The sequence below is a fragment of the Oryzias latipes genome, chromosome 16, assembly GCF_053564925.1.
Source record: "Oryzias latipes strain Hd-rR chromosome 16, Olatipes_Hd-rR_3.1".
NCBI classification, from domain to species: Eukaryota; Metazoa; Chordata; class Actinopteri; order Beloniformes; family Adrianichthyidae; genus Oryzias; species Oryzias latipes.
This window is the reverse complement of record NC_136252.1, coordinates 26840197-26853845: the sequence shown is the minus strand read 5'-3', so window position 1 is coordinate 26853845 and position 13649 is coordinate 26840197. Positions and strand designations below refer to the sequence as shown.

Genomic DNA, 13649 nt, shown 5'->3' with positions numbered 1-13649 from the left:
CAGCGCACATCTTGTGGGGTCTGGATGACCCAATTGCCAATGTTAAAGTGCCTAGGATAGCACAAGGGTTAGACAGCAAACATGGCCAACAGTGAAGATAATACAAAGGAAAAACATTGTGTAATTTTTTTCACAATATTTTATTTCTGAAATGCATGTTTTTCAAGTTATAAACTGACCAATCAGATGCCTCAATAACCCTTGTGCTATCTTAGATGACCCCACCCTTACATTGACGTGTTCTCCCTACCACGACAAAGGTGGATAAAGGTGGAAAGATTTCATGTAATCCATGGACACCAGTGAAGATCACAAATCATTGAAGAAAAAAGGTTCAACGCACTGTCTATTGGGTCCTGATGACCCAACTCCCAACGTTCTAGTACCTAGGATAGTACAAGGGTTACACAGCACAATCCAGGGTGTATTTTGGGATCTTTGGCTTTTTTCTTTTTTAGCTTTTTACACACTACAGCCAGAAAATATGAAGCACCATTTATTGATAAGGCTGAGTTATAACCAAATATCCTTCCACTCCCACATTCAAAACGCATATCAACAGAGGGGAAAAATACCTGTAAGACATCTGTTTTAATTAAACAAAGTCAATCAATAACATAGGATGCTACGCAAGAAGTGCAATATCTCAGAGTTTAGCTCTGTCAGAGTTTATCAAACACGACACCGTGATTTTCCTATTCCACAAGTAATTTTTCTTCAAAGGCATCAAGGGTCCCCCAAGTGGTCTTTGTAGCTCCTCCACAGTGTTTCTCTTGAAGCTTTAATCTCAATAGTAGTGCACTCTTCCAATTGTTCCCGTTCCCGATCCGAGAATATCCGGCTGGCCATTCCTCCAGATCTCCCGGATGATCCGTTCTCTCTCCTCCAGGCGCTGGGCCCGTTCCAGCTCCTCGGCTGATGTAAAAACATTCACACTCAGGCTCCCATCTGTTGACTGCTGGCCCACGTGGTTACCGACAGGGATTTCAGTGCTGGGCAAGGGGATCTGCGCCTCAAGCTCGTCACCTTCTTCCTCCTCTTCTTCCTCATCATCACTCTCCTCTTCATCCTCATTAGGAATTTTCAGTGGCTTCTTCTCAAGTGCTGAGGGGCTGATGTTGGTCCGCGGCTTGCAGGAGATTTGGATGACCAGGAGACAGAGGGTTAGCACCAGGCCGAAGCACACGCCGAGAACGAAGTAAAGGCCAAAGCTCTCTGGATTATCTAAAAACAATGAAAATAATTTGGTTACCCTTAGTAATTTTTAATTATGATTATGCAGTTTTTAGCCTGTGTCATTTTCTGGGACATAGCTTCTGCAGAGTGGCAGTAGTTCATTACAAATTCACCTCTGAGTTGTGGGTGAGACTGTTGGTGTAGAGCTCCTGACTCCCCAAAAAATTGAACGAAGTAATAAAAGAAAGAAATAAAGTAATACCCCAAAAGGCAATTTTACACTTGCATTTTTCTAATATATGTCCTCCATCATCAGAGAAATGCCACAAGAACAAGTTAAAGATACCCAAAACAACATTTTTATTGGATTGGGTCTTTAAAATTCTGTGAAACTTACCTCTGATATGCGCCAGTGCAGCTATGCTGTTGCTCAAAAGGTCCATTTCTTTTTTCTTCACATCCATGGTTATTCTTATTCTCTCTCCTAAAAAAGCACGTGGAATTTTCTGTCAAATATAAACAACTTCTTTGTAAATGCTCCCCTAATAAAATCTTTGAAGTCTTTGAATTCTTCACCCTTTCTCTTTTTCATTGCTATGGTTTGTGCTGCTACTGAATGCCAAACCCACTGACTTCTCCAGGTGGGTGGCAGCAACCTTCCAAGTCTTCAACAAAAGCCGCTCTGAATCTTTCTGAACTCCTGGCTTCTCCCAGTATCATCTTAATGCAATTGGCACATGGCTCTCCGCCTCTGTTATTCTCTCTGAGGCATGACAGCCCTCCATAAATGAGGTCAAGAGTCAGCTCTTCAAGTGGCCACAAAGGACTCCTTCCTGTCCGATGGGACATTAAATTTGTGCCGCCCAGAGGAAGAAGAGGCCAGTGCGTTGTTTTGTTTGAATGTTCTTCCCTGATATTCAAGAGGTCCTCTCTTCCTGTCAGGAGGCTGAAGGGCCTTGGTATGTTTGCAAGCATTTCTACAGACTTGTTGGCTGTATCACAGAGAGACCATGTTGTGTTATGCTGTAAGTCTGGGTTTCCTTGATTAGACTCTCAAGCTATTCTCTTCTTTCACCTTATTTCACTCTCATGAATCCCTGACATTTTGCAATTTTCTAAACGGATTGCACCTCTGGAATTAATTACATCACAATAGTGCAACATGAGCAGCAGCAGAAAATAGGCCACTTCAAAGAAGAAGATTTGAACGTATGTTGGCACGGCTACTCTTTAACATGTGCTTTGTGTTGTGGCTGGAAGTGGAAAAAAACATTCCCTTCTTGTGAAATGACGACGAACTCAACAGCCCTCCCACTCCAACCTATGTGCAACGCTCTCTAAGTCAAACCACATGTCACAATGTCTTTGCACGGATCGAGTGGATGCCTTCAAATTGCACAAACCACATGTTTTTGTTTGCATTTACCTCCAAATAGAAATGAGGGCATTAGCGCTCCCACTAATACCCTCATTTCTCGATCTCTATCACAATATGACAACACCTAAATAATTTGAGCTAATTTCTGGTGCTGTGTTGAGAAATCCTCAACCGCAAAGAGTGCATGTGGAACCCATTTGCTGTGTGCTCAGCTAATAAACTTTACAACACAACAAAAACTTGCACTATAGCAATAATAATCTAAAAGTGGAGCACATATTAAGTTTGGATCTTACCAAAAAAATAAAAATCCCAGATCAAGTCGTCAGTCTCAGCTCATAATGTAAAGAAAAGCAGCAGATCTGGCTCCTCCGTCTGACTCTCCAGTGGATCAAGGCCTGTGATCTTTGGTCCTCAGGCAAAACAGTTCATTTGGCCACCCTGAGACAAGAGCAAACACACATAGAAACACACATTCAGACGTCAAGCTACATTAGATTCAAAGTCACTGAGGCATCTGCAATGCAAACAACGGCAGGCCTGTTGCGGGATACACTGTCCAGCGAGAGATTACAGGCAGCTTTTTAGCTTTGAGTGTTTCAGCTGTGTCCACACTGGGAAAAAAGTGAACAGAGGCTCCAAAACCACAACGGCGCCCAGAATGTGTAGACTTCTGTATTTGTATTTGCTTTCACTTGAGAGCCATTCTAACTTCTTCAGTCCAAAAATGTTCAAAGACCTGTCTGTGGAACCTCATTTCATCAGTTAAGGTTTTGTAAAACATCAGCATAACACACGTTTTCAACATTACTAGCATGGTTCCACTCATACGAGGGCAAAGCTGCACAAAATGCTGAGCTGTGAGGTTTTCCCAACAGGTACCCTTGTTACGGGAAACCTTTCTGCCAGCTGCAGCTGCTTTAGCGGAGCCACTGTGTTTTCCTGAGCAGATTTGGATCTTGCTGACTCCTGGCAAATCTATACATTCCAAAACATTGAATGATGCGACTTTGCAACAGAGCAGTTACAATTTAGGCACAAAGCTTTTAGCTAACTTGCTCTACACCTTCGCAAAAAAAGAAAAAAAAATCTTCCAGTATGTCACATTCTGGGATGGATCTGTTCGCTGTCTCCCAGGAGATCCTCCACCTCCCAACTGTTTGCATATTCTAATAGAATCCACTCATCCTGTTTAAAAGCATGAACTTTTGAAACTATTTTGTTTTTGTCAAAGGTGAGAAGCTAAAATGTGCTCAAATTCTGCAGGACAAACGACTGGACAATTGCCAAAGGCAGATTACAGGAGTGTAACCTTGTCTTGTAATACAAGTTTTGGGGACCAAAAGGAATAATACTTGTACTTAACAACTGGAGACCCGTTTCTCTGTTAAAGCACTCACTGTTCTTTGCTGATGTTTTGTTGTGTTTTGTTTTCCTTTAACAAGGGAATTATTAACAGACCCACTCCCACCCAGCTCCAGTCTGACTCAGCCTTCAGACATTTTTTCCAGGTGACTCAGTTTGCTTCTTCTCGTTTGCTGGATGTAGCAAACACACGTAAAAATGAGAATCAAACTGCTTTTTCCGTGATATTTCGGATTCTAATAAATGTGACAAAACAAAGATGTACTTTTGTATATACTGCAGAAATCTTACTTACTGGAGCCAAGTGAAACATACATTTGGGCACACAAAAAAAAAAATTAGAAGGCTGCAGTGGCACTTTTAACCCTTGTGCTATCCTAGCCACTTTAACATTGGGAGTTGGGTCATCTAGACCCCACTAGACAGTGTGTTAAACTTATTTTTTTTAATGATTTGTGATCTTCACTGGTGTCCATGGATGACATGAAATCTTTCCACCTTTATCCACCTTTGTCATGGTAGGAATTACACGTCAAAGTAAGGGTGGGGTCATCTAAGATAGCACAAGGGTTGTAGTCTTTTAGTGTTTTTGTGGGGCAGATCTATAAAATAGCCCACTGAAATCTTGCAGTTTTTACTTGGTTCAATGTTGGCTTTAATGCTAATTGCAAAGCATTTCTCTAAATTTTCTGCAGCACAGCTCTGTGCGCCTTGCTGGACGTCCTGTGACGTTAATGTTTAATCTTATTTTTTTCCACTTATCATCTGCTCTTTCCTGGCTTCATATCCTTTGGTCAAACCCTCAGGCATCCTCTTCCTGAATCCTTTGTGAGCTGCAGGCTGTAAAATAACCACATGTCATGCCAATGACACTTTTAACAGTGTGGGAAAATGCATCTCAATATCTTGTAAAACAGAAATAACTTTATCGGCAAAGTCGGGCTGAGAGTCATGAAATTTCTCAGTCAGCAGGCGGGTTATTTTTATCAGTGCAGTAACCCGCATAAGCAAAGTTAACCATGTTGTTTTGGTTTGGGAAGAAGTCAAGCACCATTTTAGACCGGGATTGTTTGCTTTGTTTTGAATAAGGAAGCTGGAAATGATGAGATACTCCAAATGTGGCCTGACAGTTTCCTTGTCATCTACTCCTTGCTCTTCCTTTTTCTCAAGGCCTGTTCCATTTTGAAGCATCAACATTTGGCACAGAGGCTTCTCTCAAAATAGCTTGTATTGTTTGGGTAAGATACAACAAATGGGTAGTCTACTGTATTCAGCGAAACCAGTCTGTATAGCATAAAGCATAAAATAAAGAAAAAGCCTTCACAGGAAAGCTTAAATGCAAAGGGAAAACAGAACAGTAGGACAGAAACTCAAAGCAAAAAGTTACAGTGCCATCAAATGCAAATGGATTGAAAGTGAATCATCCATTAAGTTTTAAGTTATTCAAGCATGGCCAGCTAAAGTTTGTAGAAAAAGAAAACATATTAAACCAAGGATTTTGTTTTGTTATACTTCTAAAAAGACTATTTGCACAGATTTACTCAGGAATGTCACTCATTTTGCAGGTGTAAACAGTATAAAATGCAATATTTAGACCCAAACTCAAAACCCCTCACACTCTGGGAAGGTTTTTATTTGGTTTAATGAATAAAGCTTTTAAAAGTCGTTTTATAAAGGTTAAAGACTACAGACATGGTATTAGTAAGCAAGAAAATTAGCCCTAATGAATAAGGGTCTTCAAGTTCAAAAATGATATTTTTCCTTATCAAATAAGCTATTTCAGAAAATAATCCATTAAACTACACTTTTATGTATGCAAAGGGGTGAGGCCATTTTCCATTTATACACAGAACCTCTCAAGGTCAAGTTACAGCAGGAGGCCAGAGTGTGCCATTTACTTATTGTGATGCTTAACCATAGAGAACTCTTTTCAATTCCTCAAATTTTTTTCGTGCTTGACTAAATATGGTTTTCTTTGGACATAACCTCCCTGAATGAAAATAGCCATGGTGATAATCAGTCACATTTGACTGGTTCGGGTCCACGCACACTGAGCAAGATCACAGAGACTGTCAATAAGATTTATAGTAGCTGATCTTTTTGCTTTTCTTGAATGTGTTCAGTAAACCGTTTCTGTGGCTCCTACTAAAAAAAGACTGGACCGCATGATCCACATCATTAAATAAAATAATGTGGATCATTTATTCATTACTATTTGCTTTCAAAGTCTATTCAAAAACATGGCAGGTTCTCCTTACGTAAATATTCTAACCTTTCCTTTTTGGTTCACCTTCCTCTCTTGAAAGCTGATAACAATTTTACAATAAGCTGGATTTAGACAAAAGGTCTGCAACCCTAATACTAATATGCCTCCTGGGTGGTTTAGTAGATGATTCATCATGAACCAGCAACAACAGAATAATGTATTCTTTAAGCTCTAAAATATAATGAGGTTTCAAGTTTCCCCGACCTCAGCAGAGGAGCAGATTGTTACCTTTCCCTTGAAAACACAACAATCCAAATTTTTTCATATAAAGGTCAGTCTGACCAAAAGGTAATTGTAAAAAATTTTTTATCTTCAGTTCTAAAATAAACTTTGTGCCATCACTATTTGAATTTTTGAAAGATAACTTTTGACAACAAGATCTTTGTTTGTTTTTTTTGGCATCTGTTTGTTGTGAATTCGAAATATCCTTACATCCTCTTTTCAAGATCTCTAGTGATCTGCCCATCATAAACAAGAATGTAGATATACCGGTAATCAAACCTTACTTTGAATGTAATGAACTAACCTCAAATGTGGAAAGGAGTAAAAAAAAATCTTGAAAAATGTTAAGATTACTTTGACAAATCAGATTATGTTTGATGTAATTTGATATCTTTTCATTTGATCCTAGTACAATCAATATAATTTAATTACTTTCTGTTTAGTTACCCATCTGTCCCTGTTCTTATTTCTTTTTGTTTAATCTGATTACCTTTGGTGCAATCAGATTGCTTTATATGTAATCTAGTTACTATCAATACAACCCGATTACTTTCTGTGTAATTGCATTACTGTCCTGTAATCTGATTACTTTAAGTGTAATCTGATTTCTTTCCATTCAATCTTATTACTTTTGGTTTAATCAGATTACTTTAAATAGAATCTGATTTTTAGATCTGATTACTCTAAATGCCTCCTATTACTTTTTATTTTAGTTTGATAGCACATGCATACGAACAAGGGTTCAAGAGTAACAAGTAACATAAGTTCCACTCCGATTATCTTTTGATCCATTTTAAAACCGTTCGTATTGGTCTTAAGTCTGATTGTACCATTTTTTAGCAAAAATAAGAAAAAAACCTGTGTAGTTTTCTAACTTTTTTGGACAGCATTTTTTAGTCTGCTCTGATTTGAATAAAACATTACTCAGACATATAATTCTAAGCTTAATTTTCTTTATCTATCATGACAAAAATGCCAAAAGAACATTTTGGAACACCAAAAATCCGATTTTCATTGGAGTGGGTTTAAATTCTGTCTTGAGGGAATATTATGATAACTCCTAAAAGTGTGGCGTCCTGAATTATCAGGAGTACAGAAAGTGTGAATAAAAATAAAATGTAATGCCCGTTGCCCCACATAGACTATTCCATTACCCTCATGCGCCTCCCCTCTTTTAATCGTTTCTTTTGTTTCAAGTGCGATGAGTCTGTTCCTTTGGTTTCTCTGTGGCCATCCCTTAAGACGGATGCTAGACTGAATTAAAAATCTGCTTCCAAGCACAAAAACATGGATTCCATTTGAAGGTGCAGCTCTGAGGATGCAGTGCAGAGTTGCAATCTTGAGACGATCCTCTCCCTGAGTAAACAGCATGTCGACATTACTGCACTGAGAGAGGATTTGATTATTGTATTTCTCTTCATAGAAGGTTTTAGCTCAGTTAGGGATCTGTACAGCTCAGCATCACTTGTTGGAAAAGACAGGACTTTTCAGGAGCAAGAGGAACTCTTTGAACTGAACCAAGATGGTGATTTAACCCTTGTGCTATCTTATATGACCCCACCCTTACATTGACGTGCTCTCCCTACCATTACAAAGGTGGATAAAGGTGGAAAGATTTCATGTAATCCATGGACACCAGTGAGGTTCACAAATCATTGAAGAAAAAAGGTTCAGCGCACTGTCTAGTGGGTCCAGATGACCCAGCTCCCAACGTTGTAGTACCTAGGATAGTACAAGGGATACAGCCAAACTTTGCTGATCTTCAATCGGAATTTTGGTTGACTCCTGTTCAGGTTTTTCCCCATCTGACCAGCAAAGCTTTCATCATTTTCCGTGACCTTTCAGTGTGAGCTGAGATTTTCAAGATTGACTGTGATCAAAACTAAAGACTGGGAGCTGCAGAGGGAGAACTTTGTTTGTGTACATCTTCCTTTCCTTACAGGATATTGTGTTTATCTAAACGGGCCCAAGTTTCCACACAAGTTTGTGTAAGCATCTTTAAAAATATACATTATTCTATCATACATACTATAGTATCATTTTGGAATATTTTGGTTTTCCTGAGGTTTCTTTTAATGTAAAATCTGCTTGAAAAACATAAACAAAAGTACAAGAGGTGGAATCTAAATAACTGGAAAAAAGAAAATGAAACAAAGATTTAAGCAAATTTTTGTACACATTTTGCTGCTTTTGATTTGCTCAATCTGTTTAAGATGACAAAATTTAGGACAAATTTGACTTGGATGCTTACTTTCAGCCTTCTGGTCAGTTACTGTTATGTTATGAAGACTGTAATTTTAACTTGGAAATCCCAAAAACTTAAAAAAAGCAGAATTAAAGCTAAACCTTAGAGACTTTGAATCCTGGAAGATAAATTACAGTTTTTGCGACTTTATATGACTTCAATTCAAGTCATATGTGACTCTAATCCACCCACAAAAAGTCCCCCAAAAAAGCATAAAGGTTATTGTGACTGAACTCTTTTTCCTACTGGGCGATTTAATTAAAACCAAGCTCCTTGAAGTTTCTGGTTTCAAAATGAGACCAAAAGAGAGCCTTGTTTTTACATGTTCAAAGCTAAATAGTACTCTGTTTGGCTTTGAACGTGTAATTGACAGGATATACATTACATAAAAACTGCTGCTCCTGTAATGATGGAAAGACAAAAAAAAAGGACTCCCAAGTTTAAACATGGAATCCACACAAGCATTTTAACAGAGAAGACAATGTTGTTTATTAAGTATCAAGTTGAGTAAATGTGATTGATTTTTTGGTCACTGCTTGTTTTCTTGAGATTATGTTTTGTACGGATGGCAGGTAATGGAGATGTGAGACGGAGGCAGTTAAAATAGTCAAGATGCGTCCCATATGTGAGGCATCATCGGCGTGTTTTAGTATGTAAATAAAGAGGAAATATGCAGATATGATCAAGCTACAAAAATGTTAGGAGCCAGATTGGAAAAGCTGAGAGTTTCGGTTTGCTGACAGGGTTTATTTGTGCGTGCACGTGTGTGTATGTTGTACTTTGCAGTGTGTTAATCACGTGAACATTCCCCTGTGATGCTACGGAGCAAAAAGGCTTTAGATCATCCCAGACTGCAAGCTCTAAAAATAGATTTCTGGCTTTTTCATTGAAGTGAGCAACCATCCAGCAGCACAAAGGCATCACATACTGTTTCAATTACATGGACCCTTTGGAGTACATTGACACGCAAAACACATGTTCACCCTTTCCACTGATGGTTTTGTAGAAATCTTTGAATTTCTAGGTTTTGTCCTGGTAATAATAAACAAATGACAGAATATTTATACACAAAAAAGATTTCCCTTAAATAGGATAAAGTGGATTGTTTCTTTTCTTTTAATTTATATGCTTTTCTACACAAAACAAGTTCCATTATTATCTATATAAAAAAAAGTAAAGTGACTACTTTTCTCTGACATCGTCTTACCATTTATCAGGACAAAAAGTGGTTAAAATTGTCCACGTTGATTAACATCTTTCTTTTCCACCTACTTTTTGCCACACTGGTCTTCCTTATCTTGACTAACTATAATTAGATCTTCTCTAAAAATGGGTTAATAGTTCGGATAGACACATGCAGTAATGGCTGGAACACACTCATGAAGTTTGATTATTGAATCTTCAACATTCATTCTACAGCCGCCTGTCAATCAAAATTAAATTGTTGACGATCAAACAGGGTAAGAATTTCCTTTTTTTATACTGTGTAAATATATTATATATATATATATATATATACATATTTGCAGGCTAGTACTGTCAGCAGCATCGAACAGTGACGCTGCTTCTATCAAGAACAAGTAAAGTACAGCTCTGTTACAGATGGATGAGGAGAAAAAAAAACATTTAAAGAATTGAATTTAGGTGAAAAAACTTCACTTCTCTGAAAAGTTTGCGGATAAAATGCATGCTTTTTGTCCTTGTTTAAATGGCAAAAACGAGTGATAGAAAGTTCAGCATGAATAATTTAGGTTCTTCAGTCTACTTTCAAAAGGATTGGGTTAAGGGGGCGTGTCTTCTTACAAGTCTGCTGATCATCATCTGATCTGGCATGACTTTATGCTGCATGAAACCATTATCTCTGCATTTCAGCTGCTCAATATATTTTTTTTCCTTTTTTTCTTGTGAATGCTTTCTCATTTAACAAAATATTCACCTAATACTTATGAGCTTTATGAATTTCTTGATTTAGTTGTTATAGGAAAATTGTCACTTCTCCGCACCTTATTTATTTTAAACATGAATGCTCAAACTTGTGATGTATGATTTTGAAAAAGCTTTTTTGACACTTTTATGAACTTTAGTGGCTCTGCAAGTTGTTTAACTTGGTTCCCTCAAAGACCCACTCCAATCAAAATCATGTTTTAGATGTTTTTAAATTGGCATTTTTCTCATGAAGACATTAGGAATATTAAGATTGAAACTGCGTTTTTGAGTACCACTATTTCTTTATTCAAATCGCGGTGAATCAGGAACAGACGAAAAAAGTCAGTTTGCAAAAGCTTGTAATTGTCAACAAGCTCCCTGCTCCACCCCATTCTGATTCATCCACTTGTAGACAAATAGATCCAATCTTTGTTTTCCTCGTCTGAGCTGACATCTGGCTCAAAACTGTACGGCCGGATAGCTCCAATTTTGCTCTGCATTTTTGTTGCATCGGTAAGGTTAGGTTGGGGTTGTGAAGGGCTGTAAGCTAACAGGAGAGAGTGTAAACAAAGGGATGATGGGAAATAAGTAAGGCTTACTCCCTGCCAACAGTCCCACCCACAACTCAGAGGCAAATTTCTGATAAACTCCTGCTGCTCCTGCCGAAACTGTCCTAGAAAACGACACAGGTTTTTTGATTTTGCCTAAAAACTGCATTATAATAATAATTCATAATTAAAAGACCACTTGGAACGCTTTAAAAAAAGATCAAAAGATCCTATGATTGCAGTTTCTTGCTAATGCAAAGATTCAATTTAAATTATTTGTATTCCCTTTATTCATTTATATTAGCCAACCAAAAATCTTTGTCAAACGTTAACTAAATATGAACAGAGAGCAGAAAGCTTATTACCCTTGTGCTATCCTATGGGGTCCAGATGACCCAACCCTTACATTACCATGTTGTCCCTACCATGACAAAGGATGGATAAAGGTGAAGAGGATTTCATGTAATCCATGGACACCAGTGAGGTTCACAAATTATTGAGGAATGTTAACATGCCCAGGATAGCACAAGGGTTAAGAAGCTAACGCCAATAAGAAAAGCTGTGATTTTTGTTTATTTATTTTTTAACTTTATTGATGTTTATTCTGTTCCGTCTTTATATCTAAATTTTACAAATTTGAAGCTGTCACTCTTAAGTCCCTCACAACACAGGATTACCCCATGATCCTTGCTGCAGTGTAAACAGTATGTACAGAGTCTTATCTGCACTTTTTACCCTTTTTCTTACAAAGAGCTGCAGTGTTTATTTTTTGTGTAATGTTAGATCTCTGTTCAAGCTGAGTCTATCTCTGGCTCGGCAGTAATTTTCTGTGTCTCTCCCATACACAGATTGGTACCCTGGGAGTTTAGACAAGCAAGTCAAATCAGAAAGTAACCTTTGACCTCTCTGGACATAGATGAAGTCAACTACCAGCCTCAGATAAGACACTGAGTGATAAACGAGACAGTGGGCAAAGGAAAAGCTGCGCTAAATGGGCTAAAGAGGTCACGCAGAAGGCAAGACGTCTTTGCTTGCCTTGCAGGGGTTGTTTCACCGCCTATCTCACTCATCCGAAAAAGTGTTGTCAGATTGACTGGAGGTGGTGGAGTTGAAGTGAAGCCTGCTCGCTCAGATATCATTAATTAGTGGAGACCCCAGGGAGCTGCTCTGTGGAGTCTCCACCCGTATTACTATCTCAATTTCAGCTCATGTTTTCTCTGACAGAAGGTGAGAACGGCAAACATTCAGCAGACAGCCGATTCCACAAAAAACATGTTTGGATTAACTTGGATGGAATGAAGGAAACTATTAAAAGTGTGCACTTTAAGACTTCCCGTAGAAAAGCCTGTCACATGTCTAATACAGACTACAACTATTAAGCTATTGCAAACTTTGAAAATAATGTGCAAACACCTAAGGAAAATTAAATTTTCTGCCTGAGTTTTTGCCATTTCACCTTTTCTTGGTCCATTTATAACAATGAAATGAATGAATGCCAACTTCCAGCCCAGCTCAGAGAACCTGATGAAAATTAAAAACTTTAGGAGGGATTTAAACACTTTCATAAATAAAATGCCCATAAAGTAGAGTATTTAACTGAAAACATCACAGAAATTTCCTGTTTTTCTCTTAAACTTTGCACTTCTTTAAATATAAATCTGAATAGAAATGTGGCATTTCCAAACAGAATTTTAATGAAAGCGGCTGTACAAAAGTTTTAATAATGAGCATGCTGGTTTCCTAAAAACTTTGAGAGGCAGTCTAGCATTTCCCAGTGGTTTCCATGGGACAACGCACACATTCAAACTGTCAAACTCACCGGTAAGTGATGAGACTGAGCACTGCGCTTAAGTTCTTCAGTTCTCACAGTTCAGCCGGGGACTGCTTGCTCCTTTTCTTTTTACCTCCAAAACACATTACGTGGTGTCCTTGCTGTTTCACAGTCCCTGTTGTGGTCAAATCCCGAGTGTGCATGTGTGTGTCTGTGTATGTGCAAAGTGGTGGGGAAGAGGTGGTAACTTCCTTTCAAAGCTGCAGTGAGGAACAGAGGTTTCTCTCTCGCGGGTCCAGCAGGAAAAGCTGTCATACTATCCCTGCTTCAAATGAAAAAAAAAGAGGAACGACCAAAAAAGGGCAAGCGTTGGGAAAAAGGGAGGGAATTGAGGACTGTGAGTGTGTGTAACAGTGTTTAGTTTGGTGGGGGTTTTCCCGCTGTTTAAGAAAAAAAATGGCAAACTCAGACAAATTAGCCTAAGTCTTTCTAAATATAGACCAAGGCAACAAAAAGGAAAACACAATGGAAAAATGCTGAAAAACTCTTAGAATTTTTTTGATATAGATCACAGTTAAATTATTGAGTTGTTTTTTCAGCTTCTCTTCTGTTCTCATCGTTCAAAATTGCTGGGCACAAAAAGATCCATGTCTTTGTTTCCATCTAACATGATCTTACATTACGCTGCATTTAAGATGAAATAAGATAAGAACACCTATGAGGAAACCGCCTTGCAAAAGGAAACCTACACT

The 13649-nt window shown here is 38.2% G+C and overlaps 1 protein-coding gene across 2 annotated transcripts; it reads right to left on the bottom strand.

Moving 5' to 3' along the window:
- Positions 1-574: 574 nt before the first annotated feature.
- On the bottom strand, positions 575-13197 carry eva1ba (eva-1 homolog Ba (C. elegans)). 2 transcript variants are annotated; one of them, XM_011485644.4, is made up of 4 exons: positions 12946-13197; positions 2851-2995; positions 1574-1682; positions 575-1224 (listed from the first exon to the last, which is right to left on the bottom strand). In XM_011485644.4, the coding sequence occupies exons 3-4, from the start codon at positions 1638-1640 to the stop codon at positions 788-790; spliced, it is 504 nt and encodes a 167-aa protein (XP_011483946.1). In that variant the 5' UTR covers positions 1641-1682; positions 2851-2995; positions 12946-13197; the 3' UTR covers positions 575-787. The 2 variants fall into 2 exon arrangements, with proteins under 2 accessions (XP_011483946.1, XP_004078341.1); XM_004078293.5 differs by having other exon boundaries at positions 1574-1660.
- Between the last annotated feature and the right edge of the window lie 452 nt (positions 13198-13649).